Source organism: Bombus pyrosoma, linkage group LG4, assembly GCF_014825855.1.
Source record: "Bombus pyrosoma isolate SC7728 linkage group LG4, ASM1482585v1, whole genome shotgun sequence".
Taxonomy (NCBI): Eukaryota; Metazoa; Arthropoda; class Insecta; order Hymenoptera; family Apidae; genus Bombus; species Bombus pyrosoma.
Genome location: NC_057773.1, coordinates 5106492 through 5128446, shown reverse-complemented (window position 1 = coordinate 5128446; position 21955 = coordinate 5106492). Strand labels below are relative to the sequence as shown.

The window sequence follows — 21955 nt, the reverse complement described above, 5'->3', positions numbered from 1 at the left end:
ATACACATAAATCCTTCCTTCTTTTTTTTTTTAAAATCGACTACTAAAAATCGCCTCGTAGACTGAACAAGTCTTATGTTTCTCGAGAGGCGTGTGCGCTTTGTTGTTGAGTTTTTTGATATGATTTAAGAACGCTTATTATCAAGAATTGAGCGTGACGATGATGTTGTTCGAGTTCGCTGGTTTATATTCGCAGTTCTTTTTTCTTTCGTTTTTACGAAAGGTTTAGTTACGAAAAATTTACACGTGAGTGCTTGGCTATATGTTTTTGTGAAAAATATAGGAGAGTGTCTCGGGGGTTACAGATATGTTAAATGAAGGTAAGGGCGCATGATTTTTTCGATGATCGATGCCGATTTATAGGTACGCGACGAAATTTTAAAATATTTTGTTCGTGACGATGAGCGTAGGGGAGACAGATGATTACGTCGATGATGATGATACTTCGATATATCGATGACGAATCAAAATGACGATAAACATGTTTCAGGAACAAGTTTGTTCAACGAACGAAACATTCGTTTCTTTTTTACAATCTATATTTCTTCAACCGTATCTTCGTTTCTTCTTCTCTTCTAGTTTCTCTTCTTTCCTTCTTCTCCCTTTTTATCTTCCTTTTCCCTTCGATTCATCGGTTACTGTCTCTTACTCTCTGATCCAATTTCGTCCTTCATCTCCACCTCGTGCTTCCTTCTGCTCCTTCTTTAGACTTTCATGATGTACGGAAGCCCGGCCACAACTGCAACAGGCCACAACCCCCGACCCAACTCTCAGTGAGACGTAGAAAAACTGTATCCTCACGATCCTTTCTCATCGCGGCATATTTTTCCCGTACAATTTCGTTTATAGATTACCTAGCTTAGTTACATTCTTCATTACCGGGGTACATTTACTTTTTCTTTTCTTTTTTTTTTTCATTTTTGTTTCTTCAAAGCCGACTATGTATATATACAGTTCGGCGAGTCGCGACGTGTGAACAACCCTTATTTATTCCTATTATTACGGATTCGATCAACGATTACAAGGTTCTTGGACAGACATACACAATGTAGTAGGAAGCAGGAAAGGATCTGGTAGATATTTCGACGGAGCTATAATTATAATTCTCGAATCACCTCGGTAAAATTCAAACGTATCTAACATATGAAACAAATTTAATCAAAAAATATTTCTCAACGATCCATTTGTAAATTAAACACGTTACGGAATGAACTTCTAGAAAATCCTTCTAGGATCATCCTCTAAAAATTGATTGTAAATTATAGCTCCGTCGCGGTTGAATCGTTTTAATAGTTACGTATATTATATCCGGTGCGCGGACGCTCTAGAACGTTTACAAGATGTTCGATCGAACTTGTGTTAGAAGGCTAGAGACTCTCGCGAAACTGTTATCCCGACGATTCGAGGAATCCGAGGAGCCAGCCCACCGGCTTTCCTAGGCACGTTTCTTGGATCGTCTTGCTTGTCCAGAACTTGCGGCTCGTGATTCTCTTCATGGACCGCGCGACACACCTGTATTCCAGATACGAAGACGTTTCGTCAGCCGGCCCTTTTCTCACTCAACGTTTCTTTCCAGCCCCCGTCTTCATACAGATCGGCTGTCACTTCGTTTTTCTATTATCTAATACCCTCTACTATATGTTTCCTACGTTGCCAATTAAATCACTGCCCACTCTCCACGTGGACACTGATTTCCTTTAGCTTCGTAGTTCACTCATAATACGAATTACGTACACAGGGTGTTCCACACAACTGGACCAATCTTGTAGCTTTGAGGAATGGAAAGTAGAAAAACGTTCATGGGGTAGAGTTAAATAATTTAGGGTGATGCACGACCAGAACCGTCTACTTGTAGGTACAATAATTTACTAGCCGATGACGTTAGTAAACTGACCAGTTGCGCATTATAAACTTGTCTTTTACGATTGCGTAATTTTTTGTCCAATAAGATAATCAAATAGTTCACAATTTGTAAAAGTTTTTTGCGTAGCTTCATTTACTTCATTATCAAACTTAGTTGTTTTATTAACAAAGTGAAAATATAAAATCGTGTGACTTAATATTTTTTTGCAGGGAACAAAAATTCGCGTGGTGTACAAGATAATATGCAGTTCAATTAAAAAAAAAAAATAGGGGTAACTTCGAAGTTCTTGAAACGCCTCTACATTCAGATTGGACATACTTCATCTTGCATCGTGAAATGTATCTCTATCTTCTACCTTGCTTGGAAAACTAGCTTTGCCCAATTACGTAGAACACCCTATGTTCCTTTTCTTCCTCAAAATAATTCCTCATGTATTATCATGTTTATTAAATCAAAATCTAATCTTCCGTGAAGAACGTTGATTCGATTTGAGTCACTTTGAATCAGATTCTGGATGTGTATGGGCAATGATTTAACTCCGCGATTACCACAGCCAGTTGAGATATTTACCGCTTCCGAAGAATCCCTTCTTGGCCTTGTGGTCGCTCGATTTGCTAACCCCCGATGACACCGTGGCAGTTTTTCTGCTGTCCTTTGCGGTGAGCTTGTTAATCGGCTTCAGGCCGGGCAACGCCAGCTTTTCGGACCTCTCATGCACTTTGCCCTTGTCCTTGGTCACCGGGCCGACTTTTGTGACTTTGGCGACTTTTGTGCCGTGGGCGACCTTGGCAGGACAGCACTGGTAGGGCTGATAGGAGGGAATCTTGGGTTTCGCGCTTTTACCTCCCATGCCGATGTAGAAACAGCCGTCGCCTGCAGTAAGCAAATATACAACGAGTCAGATACAGAGAGATTGATTCCAGACAAAGATGTGGCAAAAAAGAGAGCAAAAGTTGGTAAGAAAATTGGCTAGCCTACGGCTGATTGATTCGTCTCCTCACGAGTTAATACGGATGGGGTGGGTTGAAAAATTAAAGAAAAAAAGAAGAAGATGTGAAGAGAAAATAAAGAGAGAGAAACAAAGAGATTAGTGACTAGTGCAAAGAGAACGTGTCACTCCAACCCCAATTGCGCAGCAAAAGCCAAACGTGCATGTTTCTCACAGACGAAAATATCTCGCGGCGAGTCGACGACTCTTTTATGGCAGTCATTTTAGCGTGAACCAGCCTCCACTTAAATCTTTATCGAATTATAAAAAAGAATAAAATCCTAAATGGGAAGAAAAGATGATTTTTACATACTTTGACATGATTCTCGTATGATTTTCAAATTATTTGAATTTTAATCATATTGAGTTTATTGAATCGTATCGCCAAATACTTTTTTTTTATAAATTTTAGATTACTCGTATAAAGTTTCTATGTTGAGTTTCCAATTAGTCTATGCATGTTTTTATCCGATTCCGAAGTATCTACACGTGCGAATCGGAGTTTTCTGCTTTTGAAGTTACTGAAATTCCGCGAGCAATGGAATTATTGGCATGCTTCACCGCCGATATTTATCGGTCGTGAGATATTCCGAATGAACCCCTTCCGCGTTATTTTTTTATTTCCCCGCTCTTTCAAGCGGAGGCCAGTCCGAATCTCTTCGACTCGGAGCTCGCTGCAGACGACAGCTGTCAACTACAACAGGAACCATCGGCTCGCTTTGGAGAAATTTGTTGTTATTTCATTTGTTGGGTTGTAAAAGTGCGATCGAGGTCTTCTGGAGCTACGGTACCATTATTCTAACAACCAACGACAACAACTTTACTTACCTCTATAAAAAAAAAGAAGAAAATGAAACATAGATAGATAAAATCTAAGTTTAATACCAACGAAGAAAGCCGTATCGATAAGTGCATGTAATCTATCTACTAATTACAAATCATTATACGAACGAAACAGCGATTTACAGTAGGATCGTACGATAAAAATTTTCCAAATGGTCATTGTGTTTGGTCACGTAGCTCCATCGACAAAAGGGATGTCACAAGGGTGGCATGCAAATGAGGGAAATTCAAGACTTCTAGACGGTGGAGAGCAGAAAATAAGAGGGAGAAGGGATTCAGGCTGATAGAGTTAAGGGAACGAAAGAATGAAAAAAAAATATATAAAGAAATAGAAGAATTTTAATTTACATGCAGGTACGCCCTACGGCCACTGGCTCGACTGTAAACGCCGAGCAGACGGCCACGTCTTCAATCAATTAAGTCTTTCATTTTAAATTATTTGTTATGGCCAACCCGAATCGCTCTAGATGGTAAATATATATACATGTATCTCTACGTTCTGTTTTCTGCAGGGATATCATTGTATATGGTATATTATTTGCTTTTTTATTTTGTGATTCTTTATATCGCGCAGCGCAAAGCCCGTCACACTTTGATCTCTCACGTGAAATCCTCTTCGGCCTCCACGGTTGTCGTCCTACCTTTACCTTTGTCCAAGATTTTCTTCAGAGCTTTGTTTAATTTCTTATTTTTCTCTTCATCTTCGTTATCATCATCTTCATCATCGTCGTTATCGTCATCGTCGTCGTCGTCGTCGTCGTCTTCGTCTTCGTCTTCATCGTCATCGTCGTCATCATCATCATCATCATCACTATCATCATCATCGTCGTCATCGTCATCATCATCATCGTCGTCGTCATCATCATCATCGTCATCATCATCATTATCATCATCATCATCATCATCATTATCACTATCATCATCATCATCATCACCTGCGTATTAACAGGGCCATCGATAATATTCTGCGCGGCCGGAAATGAGAGCGTGTACCTACGTTTTTTGTGATCGATACGGCCTCTCGGTCCAAGGGATTGCATGCGTTTAACGACTTAAAATGAATCACGTTATTTACGTGTATATTATAACAATGAACACGTACGAATTTGTTATCGATATCGTTTCCGACATGGATGATCGCGACATAACATACATTTAGTAGTAGTATACTTCGTACGAACGAAGGCAACAATCTGCATGTTCGCGTGTATCATTGTGTGCATTCATGGAAGTTCCTTCGATTTTTCTTTTCTTTTCTTCTTACACTGTTTCGTCGCTAGCGATCTTCTTTTTAAATTAGAGGTTAATATCGCATCAATTATCGAAAGAAAATAAAATGAAAGATTGATTTTCTCTTGATAGTGTCTTAGCCACGAAAGTGCAAGGCGAATGTTATTATTCAGCTTTTGATATTTTCTTAGATATTTATTGATCGATTAACGACAAAACAGTTCAATGGAAACGCGGTGAAAGAAAGATCTTGCATCACAAAACGGTTAGATATCGCGTGTTCGTAAGTTTTTAAACAAAAGAGACCTCGATCAATTCTCATTTCTTCTGAATATTACATATTATATATTATATATTATATTATATATTATAATACTGAATATTACATATTAATAGTAGTTATACGATCTGTTCCCATCTTTTCATCGAAAAAGTTGCGCTCTCGCCGAGACAAATGTCTAAACTGCTGTGGAGCGATTGATGTGTATAAATTGCTGTATGCTGGTTACGTGATAGAGGGAGTAGTAATGGAGAATAGTGACGAATAAAATAAATAAATAAACGTGTCATAAAAACAGATACTTAAGATAATCATTAAGATAGAAAAAGAGACAGAGAGTAAAAAGTGGAGGCAAAAGAAAAAGTGGAAGTTCGCATTGTACGGGTGTGGCTTTTAAATGCATTGTGAACGGGTCAGTTGGTCAGAGCGATCTTGCGCGCGCGTTAGAAGCTATATCATGAATCGACATCATCATTTTTAAAAAATCTTTTTCACCGAGCTTTGTGAGATCTTTCTTTTTTCGTTCTTGTTCTTCTCAAAACCGAGCAATCAATTTTTCTTTCATTGTCCATACACCGCCGATCCTCTTCCAATCTTTTAAGCCCTTATCGCTTAAAGAACAACTCATCAATTAAATTTAATTAAACCTCAAATATCTCTATATAATAATTATTAGTTCGTATGTAACGACTAATAATTTTTAATTTTTTATCAATAAATAACCCCTATTTTCCTTGATCGAAATAATATCGATCAGTTTAAAAGAAAAAAGTCGAAAAAACCATACACTTTAAGCACTTTAAGCGTTATTATTACACGTAGAAAGAAACTGCAAACGCAAATTATCATAGTTGTTCTTTCTTAACACGCGGTTATGGGGATTGTGATTGTGGCAGAGTGATCGGGGTGATCACCACGGCGCGAGTATTGTACTCGTAGCCCGGTGGTATGGTCACGACCGAGATTAACGTCACAAAGAACAGTACACCAGTAATAATAATCATCATCCTAGAAATCTCCTTACTTTTCTGTTCGATTAGCCATTCCAGAACTCTCTCCTCGTTCTTAAGATTACCTACAAAAGGCACACACGCATATCAGGATCAGCTCAGTCACTTGGTGTACCGAGATTTCATTTGTTCGGTTGCAGGGGGTTAAAATAGTTTTGAAGGGGTCGCCAGGTTTTTGGTCGTGGGGTACTTTGTGGGATGGATAGAATCAGTTGTTCTTCCTTTTACTTTTTGTAATTTAACGTGATCTTTATCGAAAGTGTCTGTATCATTGCAAATATTACTTTGAAAGTTGTTTGAGTACCAAAAAGAAATTCCTTATTATTTTCTCCATTTTTAATTCTATTTCCAAGTGATGATAACGAATATTCTAATTTAATTAATAATTAAGGATAACTATTTGAGGCAAAAGATGTATAAATTTTAGAAAATACTATTGTACTATCTATCTTTCTCTGATATTCAAGCGTTTGGTAATTTGTTTCAAATGAAAACTATATTTACTGTGCGATGAATCAATTTCCTTGGAATTGATTTACCGGGTTTTCACGATCTAGTTTCTCAACCTTAGCCACGAATAAAATCTGAAACTGATTTTTCATCGTATGATCCAATTACAATTGATCGAAATTTTCTTGAGAGTTCAATGAAAGAACAACAATGCAGATCAAAGAGGAATGTCTACGAGGAATGTAAAGCAGAAATTTCGTCGTGTCTTTGTTTCAACGATATTAACAAACAAAAAGAAATATAAAAAATAACCACTGAAAAAAAAAAGAAAAAACAAAGACGATCGAACTAAGGGAGTGCGGGTCTTGATCGCGATTGAACAAGCCAAGGATTAAGCAGTCGAGACTTACCGTCGTACATGATGGGCACCCCAGTTTCGTAATAAACGAGCGCCGGAAACGAGAAGACGCCAATTTCGGCAGCTAATTTCGCGTCGTTCGACTTAACAAATTGTATACCGTGCTTGTCAGTGTCATCATCGATGGTCTCTAGTTCTGCGAGTATTTCCGGGCACATTTCGCATTTATCATCGTCTGTTTAAAAGAAATATCTTATTTTCTAAAAGATACTTTACTTTAGGAAATGTAACTTCTTAGATTACTGTTATCTACAATCTGTTAATTTTATTTAATTAACCATCAACTAGTATTGTTGGGTCATAAGCAAACATAACAATTTGAATTGTAATTCTTAATTTTAGAATGTTATGAATTATAGTTCTATTTGACCTTCTATATTTTATAATATATAGCTATAAATGCTGTTATCAACAAATATGAAAACTTATTCACGTTATTAATAAATCTGAATATAAAACATAGAACACTAAATAAAACTAAATGCGAATTATTTTAGTAAATAAAAAGTATGAAGTGAAAATAAATAATCCTAATGAAGTAATGTTCTAACTTGACGATATCAGTTGAGAGTTAAAAGATTTATAGAAAAAGATTTGTTGAGAATGTATAGAATATAAAAGTATTCATTATAACAGACTTACAAAAGAATACAGCGAGATGTTCAACGTCGTTGATCAGCACCTGTAGTGTCTTCCGATCGACGTTCTCGATCACATCCGGTGCCTGACTTCGAAGTTCTAATATCCACTCTAAAATTGCTTCTTCGTGCATCATATCACCTGAATAAACCTGACGAAATTTATGTCTGTAGAACGCCAATGCTGGTAGACTAGGAAGATCGTATTCCTTTTCAATTCCTTCGTCTGAGATCTTTACAAAGTCGATATCCTTTTCTTCGCACTCGTCGTCGATATTCTCGAGCTCTTGGAGGATCTTCTGGCTCTTCTTGTCTCCTTCCTTATCTGGAATGGAAAACATTAGTGTAGACAAGATATTTTTTATTTTGGTCGTTCAGAAGCTATATCGATCAACTCCATAAATTAAAGAATAGAGAAAAATGATTTAAATATTTTTAAACATTTGTCTTGAATTATTTATTAAGTATTTCCGTGATTATTTATGCCATTTGATTACGATCAATGAACATATAAAAATTAATTTCTAATCACAGTAATAATCACATGCCTAGGTAACAAATTTGACATAAAAAGTGGAATCGTACAATTTGAATTCCGAGAAATTATTTAATAATTTTCTGGTTTACCGATTGTTAAATATAATATTAAATATTATATTTATAAATTCTCAAAAAGTAATAATACTAACAAAAGAAAACAACGATATAATCGTTCTCCTCAAGAATATTCTCCAACATCTTGGCATTCACTTCTTCAATCTTCCCTGGGATTTCAAGAGTATCTTCATCGGTGATCCACGAAAGAACCTCGTCCTCATCCTCGATATCGCCCTTATAGATCAAAGGCTCCTTGTTCCTGAAAAAAGCCAGCGTAGGGAAATTCTTGATTCCTTGTTTCTTCGCGAATCCTGTGTCTTCTGTAGTGACGAAGATGATTCCAGTTTCGTCCAGCTCGTCGTCGATATTTTCGAGCTCTTTGAGGATTTTCTCACACTCGTCACCATCCTCGCAATCCCCACCTAATGAATAAAAGAATTTTTATTATTAGATGTTGCACAGGTAGTTTAGATACCAAAATAAGATTTAAAAATAAAGATACATATATTGAAAATAATTCATAACATGCGAATTTACCATCATTTTTATTCACTTCACATTTTTCTTTTATTCTATTTGTAATATAATGAAAAGGAATTCTATACGATACTTGATAATTTTCGAAACAAAGATAAGATATTCGTGATAAGTCGAGACAAACTCGAGAAAAGATACATTTATACTTTTTCGTAACAAAGTCGAAGAAATATATTTAAGACCTATATTATGAAAATTACATGTATTTCACCTAATTATATTCAACTTATACTTCATTTAAAACTTAAACTGTGTTTTCGTGACGAACATAAACTAACGAAGTGAAGGAGTATACTTACTAAAGAACGCGACGACGTATTCGTGTTCTTCGATTAAATCGACCAGTATTTCATCAGTGACTTCCTCGATGGTAGCAGTGTTCTTTTGTTCGATCAGCCACTCAAGAACTTCGTCCTCGTTCAATAAATCTCCTTCGTAGAGAGCCGGGATCTTGTTCTCGAAGTAGACCAGAGTCGGAAGGTGATCGATACCGTACTCCTTCGCCTCAGCATCGTTGTCCATACGAATGATAACGATTCCTTCCTTCTCCAACTCGTCGTCGATGTTCTCCAACTCGTTCAGGATACGTATGTCCTGCTTGTCGTCTTTATCGTCTACGGAAAGGAATCAATTCGTGTCTCGTTTTCGCTCGCGATCGACCAACAGCACCTACCTAACCGGTAACAGTGGAAGAATGTTAAAAGGAGGTAGAAAGACGAATCGATCGCTTACAAAACAGGACTGCCAAGTACGGCGAGGTCTCAATCAGCTTGTCCATCATCTCGTCGGTCACCTCCGGTATCTCCGAGTGCTTCTTTTGATGCAGTAGCCATCCGAGCAGCTGATCCTCGTTCATCAGATCGCCTGCAAAATTCAAATACCATTTGTTGCAATTTTTTTTAGTCTTTATCTAATCTAGAGTATGAGATTGCCTATGATTATAAATGAGGGTGCTTCAAGGAGCTACGTATGTGTAATTTTTATTTCATCTGACATGTTCTATATTATACAGTGCTTTTTTTTACGGGGGATATAATTTTTATTTGATAGATGGGCTAGATTTTTAAGTTCATTTTTATTCCTTTCTTTGAAACTTCACGAAGCTTCTACCTCTCTTCTCATTCGCTTTTTCGGATTTCTCAAAGATGATAAGGAATTTTTTACTTAAATTTATACAAAGCTGCGAGAATCTTTACAAAGGACGCGATAACTTTTACTTCAACTCATATAAAATTTGAAAAATTTTAGGAAACGTATAAAAATTTTCGAAGTACCTTCGTACACGTGTGGTATTCTTTTCTCAAAGAATACCAGTGTAGGCAGAGACTCGATGCCGTATTCCTTAGCTTCCTCCAGATCAGAAATTTTCACGAATGCTATATTGTGCTGATCACAGTCATCATCGATGTTCTCCAATTCACCAAGGATTTTCTGGCTCTTCTTTTGATCCTTGTCATCTGTTAAAGGAATGCCGCAATAAATTCAATGCATAAAATCATATTTCATATAAATATCTATTTTATATAATGTGTGTAAATAAATCTTCAAATAAAAAAGAAATTAATCACTGACAAAAGAGGACGGCTACGTGAGGCATCTTCTCGATGATCATATCGAGCACTTCATCTGTGATGTCTTCGATCTGATCGGTTTTTTGTTGATTCTCCAACCACTTTAGAACCTTCTCTTCATCCTCTAGATTTCCCTCGTACAACGTTGGTATTCCCTTTTCGAAGTACAGCAGGCTGGGAATTTTTTCGATACCGTACTCCTTTGCTTCCTCTAGGTTGTCGATCTTCACGAAGATCACCCCAATCTGATCACACTCGTCGTCGATGTTCTCCAGTTCATTGAGAATCTTTTGGGATTTCCGGTCGTTGTTGTCGTCTAAGGATAATTTGCAATTGTAATTAGTAAAACGTCGTTGTTCGATTTATTATAGAGAAAATTCATTTTATAAATTAGTTTATTTTATTTTAATTCTATCGTAAACAAAATTGATTTTCAAACAAAAGGCATGCAAGAGTATTACTAAGTTCCGTTATGAAATAATTAATTTTTAATCAATTCAACATTTATTCTGGATATTTAAATCACTTTTTACAACTTAACTCTGCTATAGTCCTAGAATTTTTGTTTTCTCAATTTCACTTTTACTTTAACAAATGAAACTTATGATTTCAACCGAGCCTGTAATAACTTACTATAGTGGTTCATGCAATCGTCAATAATTAATTAAAAAGAAAGACCTGCAGTGCTTTGAGAAGAATTTTAATATAAAACATCCAAACTGTAGAAAAGTTGGAAATTCGAAGAAATCTCGTAATCTATTTCATATTATTCCCAAGCGTAAATGACAGAAAGGTACAATTGAATAAGAAAATTAATTTAAGACATGTAGCAGAGTTAATCAATGGATTCTGTGCGAATGAAAAATCTTACAAAACAGCACGGCAAGGGTTTTTCCATCCTTGATCAGACGATCCAACATTTCGTCGGTGACATCCTCGATCTCGTCCTTCTCCAATTGCGACAGCAACCACTCCAGAATTTCATCTTCATTCTCGACATCCCCTACGATCATTCAATTTCATTTCATTTCATTCGTAATCATACATCCAGTTCTCTTTTCTTTCGTCCTCGTCGGTTTGCCCAATTGCTCCACCCACCTACCCACCATCGTAAAGATTCGGGATTTGCTTTTCGAAATACACGATCGCTGGGAGAGAATCGATGCCAAAATCCTTCGCAGCCTTGTCGTCGTCAATTTTCACGAACTGGATCCCGTGCTTATCGCAGTCGTCATCGATCTTCTCCAGCTCGTTCAGCACCTGCATCGAATCTTCGTCACCGTGGTCGTCTAAAAGATTTACAGGATAACAGATAGTATCGGTGTAACAAAAAGAAATGATTACTAGATAACAGATCTTTATGCATTTGTGAGAAATTCGAAGATACAACTCATACAATAATGCACAGAATGAACATATGAACATACGTGTAAGATTGTATAAATGTATAAAAGGCGTAAGTATGTAAAAATATATAAAATATCTATATTTAAATTAAAAGTACATATGCGTCTGTAATATTTAATAGGTGAAATAAATCTTTGCTGAAATTTAATTTTTTTAGTTGCGTTTACAATAATATGAATTTGCATAAATAGTTGTAGTTTAGAACTGATATTACTGCAGATTATTATAGCATGGAGCATAAAAGACGAATAAAAAGTTACATACAGAATAAAACGACTAGGTTATCGATATTTCCGATCAAGGTTTGCAGAGTCTTCGCAGTTACATCCTCGATTACGTCCTCTTCATCTCCTGTGCTTTTGTTCGCCACCAGCCACTCCAACACGTCTTCCTCTTTGCTAAGTTCGTCTGTACAAATTTTTGATTAATATCATGGCAAGTAAATTATCAAGATTTATTTTTTTCAGTTACATATATGATAGCATCGACCGTCCTAATATTAGTAAAGTTATATTAATATATTCTTTGTATTATACAAGAAAATGTAATTACGAAGAATTTTTCAACTCAATCAAATCTAACTTGATTTAGTGATTCAGCTATGCAAATTATTTTAACAATTTCAGTATCGTATTGTTCAGGGTAAGAAAATGATTAAAACACGTTTTTTCAATTGTTTAGAAATTGAAACGTTTCACAAATATTTTTACTTTTGCTTGTTTTAAAGTCGTCAATGCTTACGCTCGTAAATTATAGGAATCTGGTGCCTGTAGTAAACCAGAACCGGAAGAGGACCTAAATTATACTCGTCGGCGAGCTGTTCGTCCGCGATCTTCACGAAACCGATCCCCAACTGATCGGCCTCGTCGTCGATATTCTCCAACTCTTGAAGGGCCTTGAGACACTTTTTGCAGTCAGGCTTGTCTGTCCCATTTAAAATAAAGGACAATGTTATTCAGGTTTCGTGGCTCTTCCGGCTATTACATATGGAAGATAGAGTCGGGTAGTTTCTGGGTCAAATCGGGTTAAATCAGGTTTCCTCTTACATTTCCTTGTTTCGAATTTAATAGAAACTTGATAAAAGTCAAACGATAATTTATAGGAATATTTTGCAATTCTTAAGAATAAAAATTATTCTATGTCATGTACTTCTTCATAACGCAAGGATTTTGTGGGGGAATTAGTATACAAGATTTCTCTTAGTCATCATACGCATTCCTTCTATTCTAGGGGGGCAGGAGGGATGCAAAATGATACATGTTCTAACATTCAAATCGTGACCATTTTTAAGTGCACAAATTAGTAAACTGAACATATATTTCATTTGATTTGTAATCTAGAAAGTATAGTTTTTCGAATTTAAGAAATATATCTACATTCTTCATCACGTTATGGTCTTTACTTGTGTTTCTCTGTCGCCATTATCCCTCTAGGCTTTCAATTCTTCTTATTAAAGTGAATAGGTAGACAAATAATCGCTGAAAGTAATGCAGTTCTTCGGTGTTACTTGAAAGTTGGTTAAGTATGTATATTGGAGGAATGAAAACGTATATGGGAACATATAGTCAAGCGTTAGTGATGAACCAATACGTTTAAGAAGAATACAAAGTGTTTACTTCATAATACAGAATACGCTTTATTATTATATTTATTACACAAAAATCTTGACCCTTAAGAGCCAAAGAAAAAGAATTTCGCTGTGGGGATATCACACTTACCTACAGTGAAAAGAATTATCTCAGATAAATTTAGCACAATATTCTGCATTATATTGTATTAAATCATTCTACCATCATCCATCGATGAAAAGTATTAATATTTATACGAACGTTTGAAACTTAATTTCAAATGAATCGATGTTAAATCGTCAATCATTAAGAACCAAAGAAGATATTTCTTTTCTTCTCAAACGTTTTAATTGATTCATCACGGTGTATATACAAGCATTCGAAAAGAAAGCTGTGCGACATCCATAGCAGTGATTTCATTGAAATGTGTACTTACTAGAACCGGCGCCAGCACATCGTTGCGTATCCGGACCTATCGATATCAACACACACAAGAACGTTTCACATATATGTATTATTTACAAGTATGTTGTAAGTGATCGGATCGCAAAGTGGAACGAATTATCGGAAATCCTCATCGAAGCATAAAAGTACAAAGTTAGTTTTCTTTTGCGTCCCATCCTCTACGCTTCTTGCATTTGAAATCCAATTAATTCATTCAACTTTGCGATGCGTTAATTATACCACAACGGACAAAGTTTTACAGACGAATAGGAGAAAGACGAATACTGACAAAGGATCGATGGTAGTCGGTAGTATAAAAGGAGAATTTTCGCTGCGCTCTTTTCAACGAAGAAAAATTTTGTTCACGATATACAGGTATTCATAATGCTTCTTTGAACGAATAAAAGGTCGTAATTGTACATTTTTTCAATGTTTCGAGGGAAAAAGAGGTTGTTATTCGACACGTAAGATATTTTTCTTTACAATGCAATAAAAGAGGAACGTTCACACAATGCTCTCTTCAACGAAGGAAAATTTTAATGGCGATGTTCTGCAGAATTTTGAGAAAACAAAACAAAACAAAAGAAAATTTTTCGATGAAATAAACAGAGAACAGCTACGAAGTTCTTCTTAGAAGACAAATAAAAATTTTGATCTCTCATTTCTACAACGTTTCGAGGGAACGGAATGATTATGCGATACGTGAAATATTTTTCTTTGTTAAAAAAAAAAGAAAAAACAAAGAAGAACATTCATAGCGCTCTTTTGGGCGAAGAAATATCTTTATCGCGCATTTGTACAACGTTCCAAGAAAACGTAAAGATATTTATATAGAGAGGAATTTGTATAATTTTTTTTACAAAACTTGGAAAAAAAATTTGTTATACGATATGTAAAAATCCTTCTTCGTATTCAAAGCTAAAGAGAGCGTTAAGGCGGGAGAGGAAATGTACGGTGGCCCGCAACATCGTGATGAGGTAAAAAACGTATCTACAAAGTAACGCTGTAATGATATTTCGATATCACGAAACGGTGTCATTGCATTGAAAAAAAAACTCGCTTCTCGTTAATATCAGTGAAAATAAAACCAAAGAAATTGGCTTGAGACGTGACATGTTAATGCGACCGAGCTTCTCAGCTGCTTGGACACTGATGAAAGCTCTGTTAATCGTAATCATACACTGACAGAGCGTCTGCGCACGTATTAGTCAGACAATAAAATAATAATAAGAAAAAATATTGCATATTATGTACACGAGTTGTTTATATCGATATACACATATTTACATATATATCTGAGCACGTAATTCGATAATGAATTATTTACATGGCTGAAATCAGAATATTTCCGGTGGTATTTTTATTATTTTTGTACAGAAGTTTATGCAGACTGAAAAAATATATTTGATTCGTTTTACCTTCGAGATGATTTTATGATTCCTCTACATTCTTCCTGATGAAAGGGAAACATATGTAAAGTTGCTTTCAAGGGAGACAGAAAGAGAGAGAGAGAGAAAGATGATTTTTTTTGACAGAAGACCATGTTGGAGTTACGAGGGAAAAAGAACTCACAGAATAGGACTGCCACGAAGTCCGTTTCCTCGACGATCTTCTCTAAGATCATTGCGTTCACTTCCTCGATACGATCTGGTAGATCCATCGCTTCTAAGCTCGTTAAGAAATCTAACACATTTTCTTCGTCCATCAAGTCACCTGAAAAAGTGGAACGAATGACGAAGGAAATTTGTGCAAACTTATAATGTAGAAAATTTATTTCGTATTCTCTGCAATCGTCAATGATCTACATAGAATGTATATCTTCTTTTAAGAGAGAAAATTTATTTTTGATTTCATTCATTTTCATTCATTTCTTCTCTTACTAAGATCTCTAACATAGAAGAATTATTTCTTTTATCGTTACCAAATTGTTTTTTTTTTTTTGCCAAAGATTTAAATAGGAGAATGAAATCTCTAATACAGAAAAATTCTCTTTTATCACTTTCAATTATTAAAATTCTAAATGGAGGACTCTCTGGTGCAAAAAGTTCATCTCTATAGAGGTCTCTTACAATTAGATCTAGAAAATTACTTTTCCATCTCGGATAGTTTCGAATCGTAAATAGAATTCTACGCGATAATATTTCAAAAGGACAGGTTTAAATAACGTGATTGATTTATTGCAAAATCAGTTCCACAGCTATACATTTCATTCGCAAAACAAAAGAGTTACTTAAGACGTCCGTTGCACAAATCAATTGACACTGTACCAATTCTACGCGGCTTCTACGCGTAGAATAAATCGGTTCATAACATGTATCTTCGATCGTGACTTCCTGTCGCTTCTATTTACCATCTGGTAACGTCGAAAATAGTATCTGTTGCACTAGCCACAATGGAAATAGATGCAACTTGTCGTTACATCATCGAAGGTAAAATCAAGCCGAAACGGTTCCGGGTGAAAGCTAATTCTATCGAGGTCCTCTTTTTTTCCCCAATCTTGTTTTATTTCGAAGAGGACGGCCGAGTTATATTTCGCGCATCTACTTAATAAATCTACAAGGTTGCGTTGCCAAATGCGGGTTTTGTTGATCACAATGTAGCACGATTGATGATCACACCTGTCCTTTGGTCCGCTTTCGTGTTTCTTGTCCAACCGCGTTCAATTTCCGAGCTTCTTCCTCCGATTTCATTAATGTGACCCGCTTCATTCTCACCTCCGATGAATATCGTTCTTCGTCGAATAATTTAGTTTCGGTCTGTTTCATCGATCGGATGTCTCGTGTAGTCGCAGAATATTGAGTTTCAAGCAGATAGTTGTTCGATTTTTAAGTTCTCTCCTGACCTCGGATGAATATCGTCTTTTCTAGACTTATTCGTATTATTTCTAGTCGATGGAAATTTTGTTACTTTCTTACATTTGTGTTCGTAGTGATTCGTAAGAATGTATGATGATGCGTGTGAAGAATGTGTTGCCTAATCAGACGTATTATACAAATGTATCAACAAGTATCGACGCTGTTATAGAATGAAGAATATATCGTCCAGTGAAGAACATAATATTATTCCATAGAAGAAAAAATTACATAAAATAAAGTATATCATACTGCACAAAATAAAATGTTTTAAACTTGAACGCGTCATTTTCGTAATAAACTCGATGCGAGTAATTATAGAAAGTTACAGCTCGGCCTATCCACTATAACATAGTAGAACAACAGCTATTTATTTCCATCCTAAATGTACCGAATGCTTGAAGACTTATAGATTACAGCGTACATATGCAATTATAATAACAACTCACTGAATGTATAATATATGCATTACGCAATGTATGACTCATAACACATGACATTACAAGAAATATACAAAAGTGTTAGAAAATTTCGCTGAAAGTCTCTAATAAAAATCATCAACATCATGCCTGGTAACTAAACTCCTTAATTACCATAAGAATTAACATAAGACCCTACAAGCCGTGTCTCTATGAAAAATCAATTTTACATCAAAGATGTAACGTTCGTATCATCCCCTAATAATATTTTCGGAATCATTCTGTGCGACAAAATTTCCTGATACAATTATGATCGTGTAGTTGAAACCGATTTCTCGCTTCTATTCGATCCGAATTCTTAGCAATATCTCCAGAAGAGAATCATATCCTGCGACAAATTTCAATTGACCAATTTGTAATGACGTTCGAACCGATTTTGAGAAAACGAGCGGCCCAATGAAACCGCGAGTCACAGTACGCGCCGACGTTGTAATCGGGTTGGTTACGTAACACGCGCATTCCTTGTTGTATCCTATTAATTTCTCTTAGCCGGCTGTTCTCGTGTCAGCGGCCAGCCGGAATCGCGTTCCCAGCCGGCGATCTCTGCGAACCAACATCAGCGGTTTTCGCATCGTGTAGGGGGTGGTTATGTCGAACAAAAGTCGAGCACACGGCCGTCGCCGTTCTACAAAGGCTAACCTCACCAAATACCAACGCGTGGGATTAGTGCCAGATCACGAAGGTGGTCTGACCAGTGCAATGTTTCACTACTCGACTTCGCGAAAATCTGATTCATTGCGAACTTAATGCAACTGCGATCGTTATTTCTTGATTCCTATTTCTAGTTTATTGTTACAGAATTCTGATATTATTGCAGAGGTGTGATTGTGGAAATGTGGAAATATAGTTCCATAGAATTGTCTATATATATAGCATTATATATGGTATTTTAGTATTATAAATGTTACACTTAAGAAGTTACTATAGTATTTAGTATATTTTAATATTATAGCACGAGGAATTGTTGTCTAGAATTGGTAAAAATTTAGATTAAAAGAGCAAGAGGATAGAAATAGTAGAATGAGCTCTTTCTACTTTTCTTTATATTTTTGTAGTACTTTTCATATGAATTCTTTTGGAAGTAGCATTATATTAGTAACTTTTAGTATTTGTTGGAATATTACTATAATGACAATAAAGAATGGGCTAGAATCGGTAGAAATCTAAATTTAAAGCGAAGAAAGAGTAGGCAGTAAAATAGGACGTCGACGTCTGACTATAGCGGGTTTGTTCTACTGGAACCACACAGAATGTTAAAATCGCGAAAATTCGAGAACCCCGACGATTGTTCTGCGGATTCTGGGTCAAGTACTATACTGCGGCGAGTCTCGAACCTTGTTTCTCATACCTGGCAAGGTTACCGAGATCGCGGCCGGATTCCAATAAAAGTTTGGCGAACTTTCAGCCATTAGGAATCATTACTATCCGCTTTTGTTCGTTGTACGCGTGAACATCTTGTAAAAGGGGCTTCCGTTTTTCATTTTTTTTTTCATTATTTCTTAAATAATTTAATGTTTTATATGGAAAACGTATAAATTGTTGATTAAAGATCTAACCTTCATAGATGATCGGTTCTCTCTCGCGGAAATATGTGAGGGCTGGGAAGTTTTTGATGCCATATTGCTTGGCCAGCCGTTTATCGTTGATCTTGACGAAGTCTACCCCGAAGTGGTCGGTGTCGTCGTCAATCTTCTCCAGTTCGGCCAGCACCTTGTCGCATGTTAAGCAACTTCTCGCATCTGAAAGACAATTGTATCTACTTAGTCTTAATTCGACTGGTATTTTGTAGGCTTCACTCGAACATCCCTCGTTTATCGTAAAACTACATAATATTTATTTTCACACGAAGAATCTTTTTTCCGAGAGATAAACAATTAAGATATGGGTCGTTGAATGGAAAGTTGAGACATTACACTTGCGATTTGGAGATCGCTCGAAGGTTCATTGTTTACCTTGAACAATGTACTTTTTATCATATGCATATATTTATTTAAAAACACCTATATCGTATCTTCCTATAAATGAAGAATCATCGAAACCTTTATTAGAAAGTTCAGAGGTCACCCGAATGGCTAGGTTTCCAATTTGCAAAGATCGAATATTTATGAACTTCTTTCATACATTTAAATAGCTCAAATAGCATTGAAGCCATCCGATTCACCATCTGCAAAGAAATTAGCCTGATAAAACGTGTACCATTTCACTCTCTTCGAAGCAACATCGACAGGTGAAAATAATTTCACCAGAAAATCGTCTCGACAATGTTCGAATGGCGTCAGAAGTGGGTTGGTAGGAGGCAGGTGTTCAGGAGGTTAACGATCATTTGCCTGCGGACAGTACGAGACCTTGGGTAGTGGCCTTGTGTTACAGAAGAAGGAAAATTAATCCTTCGCGCGCAAGTTTTATGCTTATCGCCGTGCGTTGGCTTGCCAGTTCCAAGCGTTCTTGGCCGGCTCTGATTCGTTCTGCTCGTCGTCGCAGCGACCAACTTACGCGAGTGTTGGGTTACAATCATTGGATATGGACACCAAGGTATCCCATCGCACGGCTTCTCCATCCATTCTCACCGATCTTGACGCTTAAGGAGATCAAGATCTCGATTTAAACTCGTCCAGACAAAAAGGATCACGAGAAACGTGAAAGAAGGAAGCGAACGAACAGGTGGACGTGGCCATTTTTGGCGACCACGTCCTCAGAATAGAGCCACAAAGGCTGTGAGAGGTGGATTCGACTCTCTTCTTCATTCTTTCTCTTTCTTTGCTCTGGCTGCTTCTTCTCACGCGGTTTGAATACGCTACTGTGTTCTCGTGTTCGATTCTATTTTTGCGGTGGCTAGCAGGGCTTATCTAAAGCAACGGCAGAAACAAAGTTACCTTTGTCTTTCTCGGTCGATTCACCCTCGTTTGTCTGCTTCTATTTATTTTCGTTTGTTTTATTTGCTTTTGTCGTTTTACGTTTCGTTCTCGTTGGGACGTTAGACCTATGCCGTTAAGATGTGCAGATTTAAAGGCTGGTTGCGGACACCCCCGCGTGCAAGGCTGGCAGAATGCAGTCTGAGAGATAGATAGATAGATAGATAGAGAGAGAGAGAGAGAGAGAGAGAGAGAGAGAGAAAGAAAGAGCAGCCGAGACGTTGAAGTACATGTGCCAATTAAATTGGACCTATTCCAGTCGCTTCGTCTCTGCATTGGTGGAAAGTTGGGAGAAATTGTGCGGTAATAGTTACGACGATGGTTACATGAGAGAATTTCTTGCTGGTTAGTCAGCGTATTAAATTTGTTGAAATAAATGTTGAGTAGAAATAAATTGAACTGCTTAGAACTTCTACATGCAATCTGAAACTTTCAAAGATTAATTCGTCGTATTAAACTCTTATTTGATTTTTGTATTAATTAAATAATCGCGAATGCGAAGAAAGAGGTCAATAGTGAATTAAGTTTTGCCTTTGGATAAATCGTTCGTTTGGATTATAATGCAAAGTTACGATAATCCTCGCAGATTTGTCGAATACGAAAGCTATCTCGAACTGATCTTCCTGATGAAGCAGAGACTTGCAAACAAATATAAATAGAGCGACACAAAACAATTCTATTTTTATTTCCTATCGTGTCCACCCACTCGTTCCACTCCTAAATGGATCGTCGAATCGAGAACGAAAAATAAGCGATATGCTAGAATTCGATTTCACGCTCACCGTATCGATGATCGCGGTTCGCTCATTGTGAATCATCGGTACTGCTGCCCTGGAAATTCTAGCATATTTTCCTCTATCTAATTTCTTCTACGCTAAAGAGAAACCAATCATAGATTAATATTCAATTACTTCAATTATTTATTGAACGCAATTATGTGCTGTAATTGGAAAGACGTGATCGTAAAGATTTTATAATTGGGCACGCTTCTAGATTTTCTACAACAACACTCATATAAAATTCCATATGCTAGATATTATCTAATCTCTTTTTTATCGCATTATTCAGCACTTCTGGAAATTTTCTGATTAATTCTCAGTTGTCTATTCTCTTCCCAATTCTAATTCTTTGTAATTCTTCAACTTCCAATCTTCCGTGGTTTCTCGAAATTCTAAATTGTCAGATTTCTATAATGTAAGTTTTTATTATTCCTGCAAATGTAATTTTTGTTCGCCCCAATTTTCTATTAATTCCTTGCCACTTTCTGACTCTGAATTTTCTACCATACTTCTGCCGCCCCCATACGACACTCATCCTCTTTTCTGCTTCACATTTCCTTCTCACGTTTCACCCATCAATTTTCTTCCCATTTACACCCCAAGGCGAGAAGTACTCGCGAAAAGACGTCCACAGACGAAATGTAAAGTAAAACGTCGCGATGGACGGCGAGGCCACTCGTTCTTGTATTTTTAGTGGCTCGTAAACTAGGCACTGGCCGCCGTTCGATCTAGTCGTCTCTGTTTCTCGCTGTAGCAGGGGTTATCTTTTCTTGCGTGCGAAGAAGAGCGCGCGCGCGCACGCTTAAGTGTCTCCTCGATTTCGCCACCTTGAAACGTCGAATGGCACGTGGACCAGACGCGATTACATCGGAGAAATTTCCATTCGAATAAAGATCGAGTGTTGTAATACAGATATGCATAAGTATTTTTAGGCTACAGATACGTGGTTTTGATGGAATACGAAAGTAGGTGGACACCTCTGATAGAAAAATTTTATATATATATCGTATGTGTTGTACATATAAAATAATTTGAAATTTCATTACACCATAAATATCTCTCTGTCTAGTAATGAAATACGACCGTCA

The 21955-nt window shown here is 36.6% G+C and overlaps 1 protein-coding gene across 6 annotated transcripts in view; it reads right to left on the bottom strand.

Annotated features, from left to right (window-relative positions):
- LOC122566557 overlaps positions 1 to 21955 on the bottom strand; it is a 44382-nt gene that overhangs the window by 10401 nt on the left and 12026 nt on the right. For 3 of the 6 annotated variants that reach the window (XM_043723994.1, XM_043723991.1, XM_043723995.1), the window contains exons 2-16: positions 18733 to 18915; positions 15418 to 15558; positions 13838 to 13873; positions 12575 to 12757; positions 12098 to 12241; positions 11533 to 11715; positions 11298 to 11429; positions 10428 to 10742; positions 10130 to 10312; positions 9588 to 9719; positions 9155 to 9469; positions 8411 to 8740; positions 7726 to 8046; positions 7076 to 7258; positions 6230 to 6280 (exon numbers count right to left, since the gene is read on the bottom strand). In XM_043723994.1, the coding sequence (XP_043579929.1) occupies positions 6230 to 6280; positions 7076 to 7258; positions 7726 to 8046; positions 8411 to 8740; positions 9155 to 9469; positions 9588 to 9719; positions 10130 to 10312; positions 10428 to 10742; positions 11298 to 11429; positions 11533 to 11715; positions 12098 to 12241; positions 12575 to 12757; positions 13838 to 13873; positions 15418 to 15558; positions 18733 to 18915 (2832 nt within the window). The remainder of the gene's footprint in view (positions 1 to 6229; positions 6281 to 7075; positions 7259 to 7725; positions 8047 to 8410; positions 8741 to 9154; positions 9470 to 9587; positions 9720 to 10129; positions 10313 to 10427; positions 10743 to 11297; positions 11430 to 11532; positions 11716 to 12097; positions 12242 to 12574; positions 12758 to 13837; positions 13874 to 15417; positions 15559 to 18732; positions 18916 to 21955) is intronic. The other 3 variants (XM_043723993.1, XM_043723996.1, XM_043723992.1) reach the window with 2 other exon arrangements.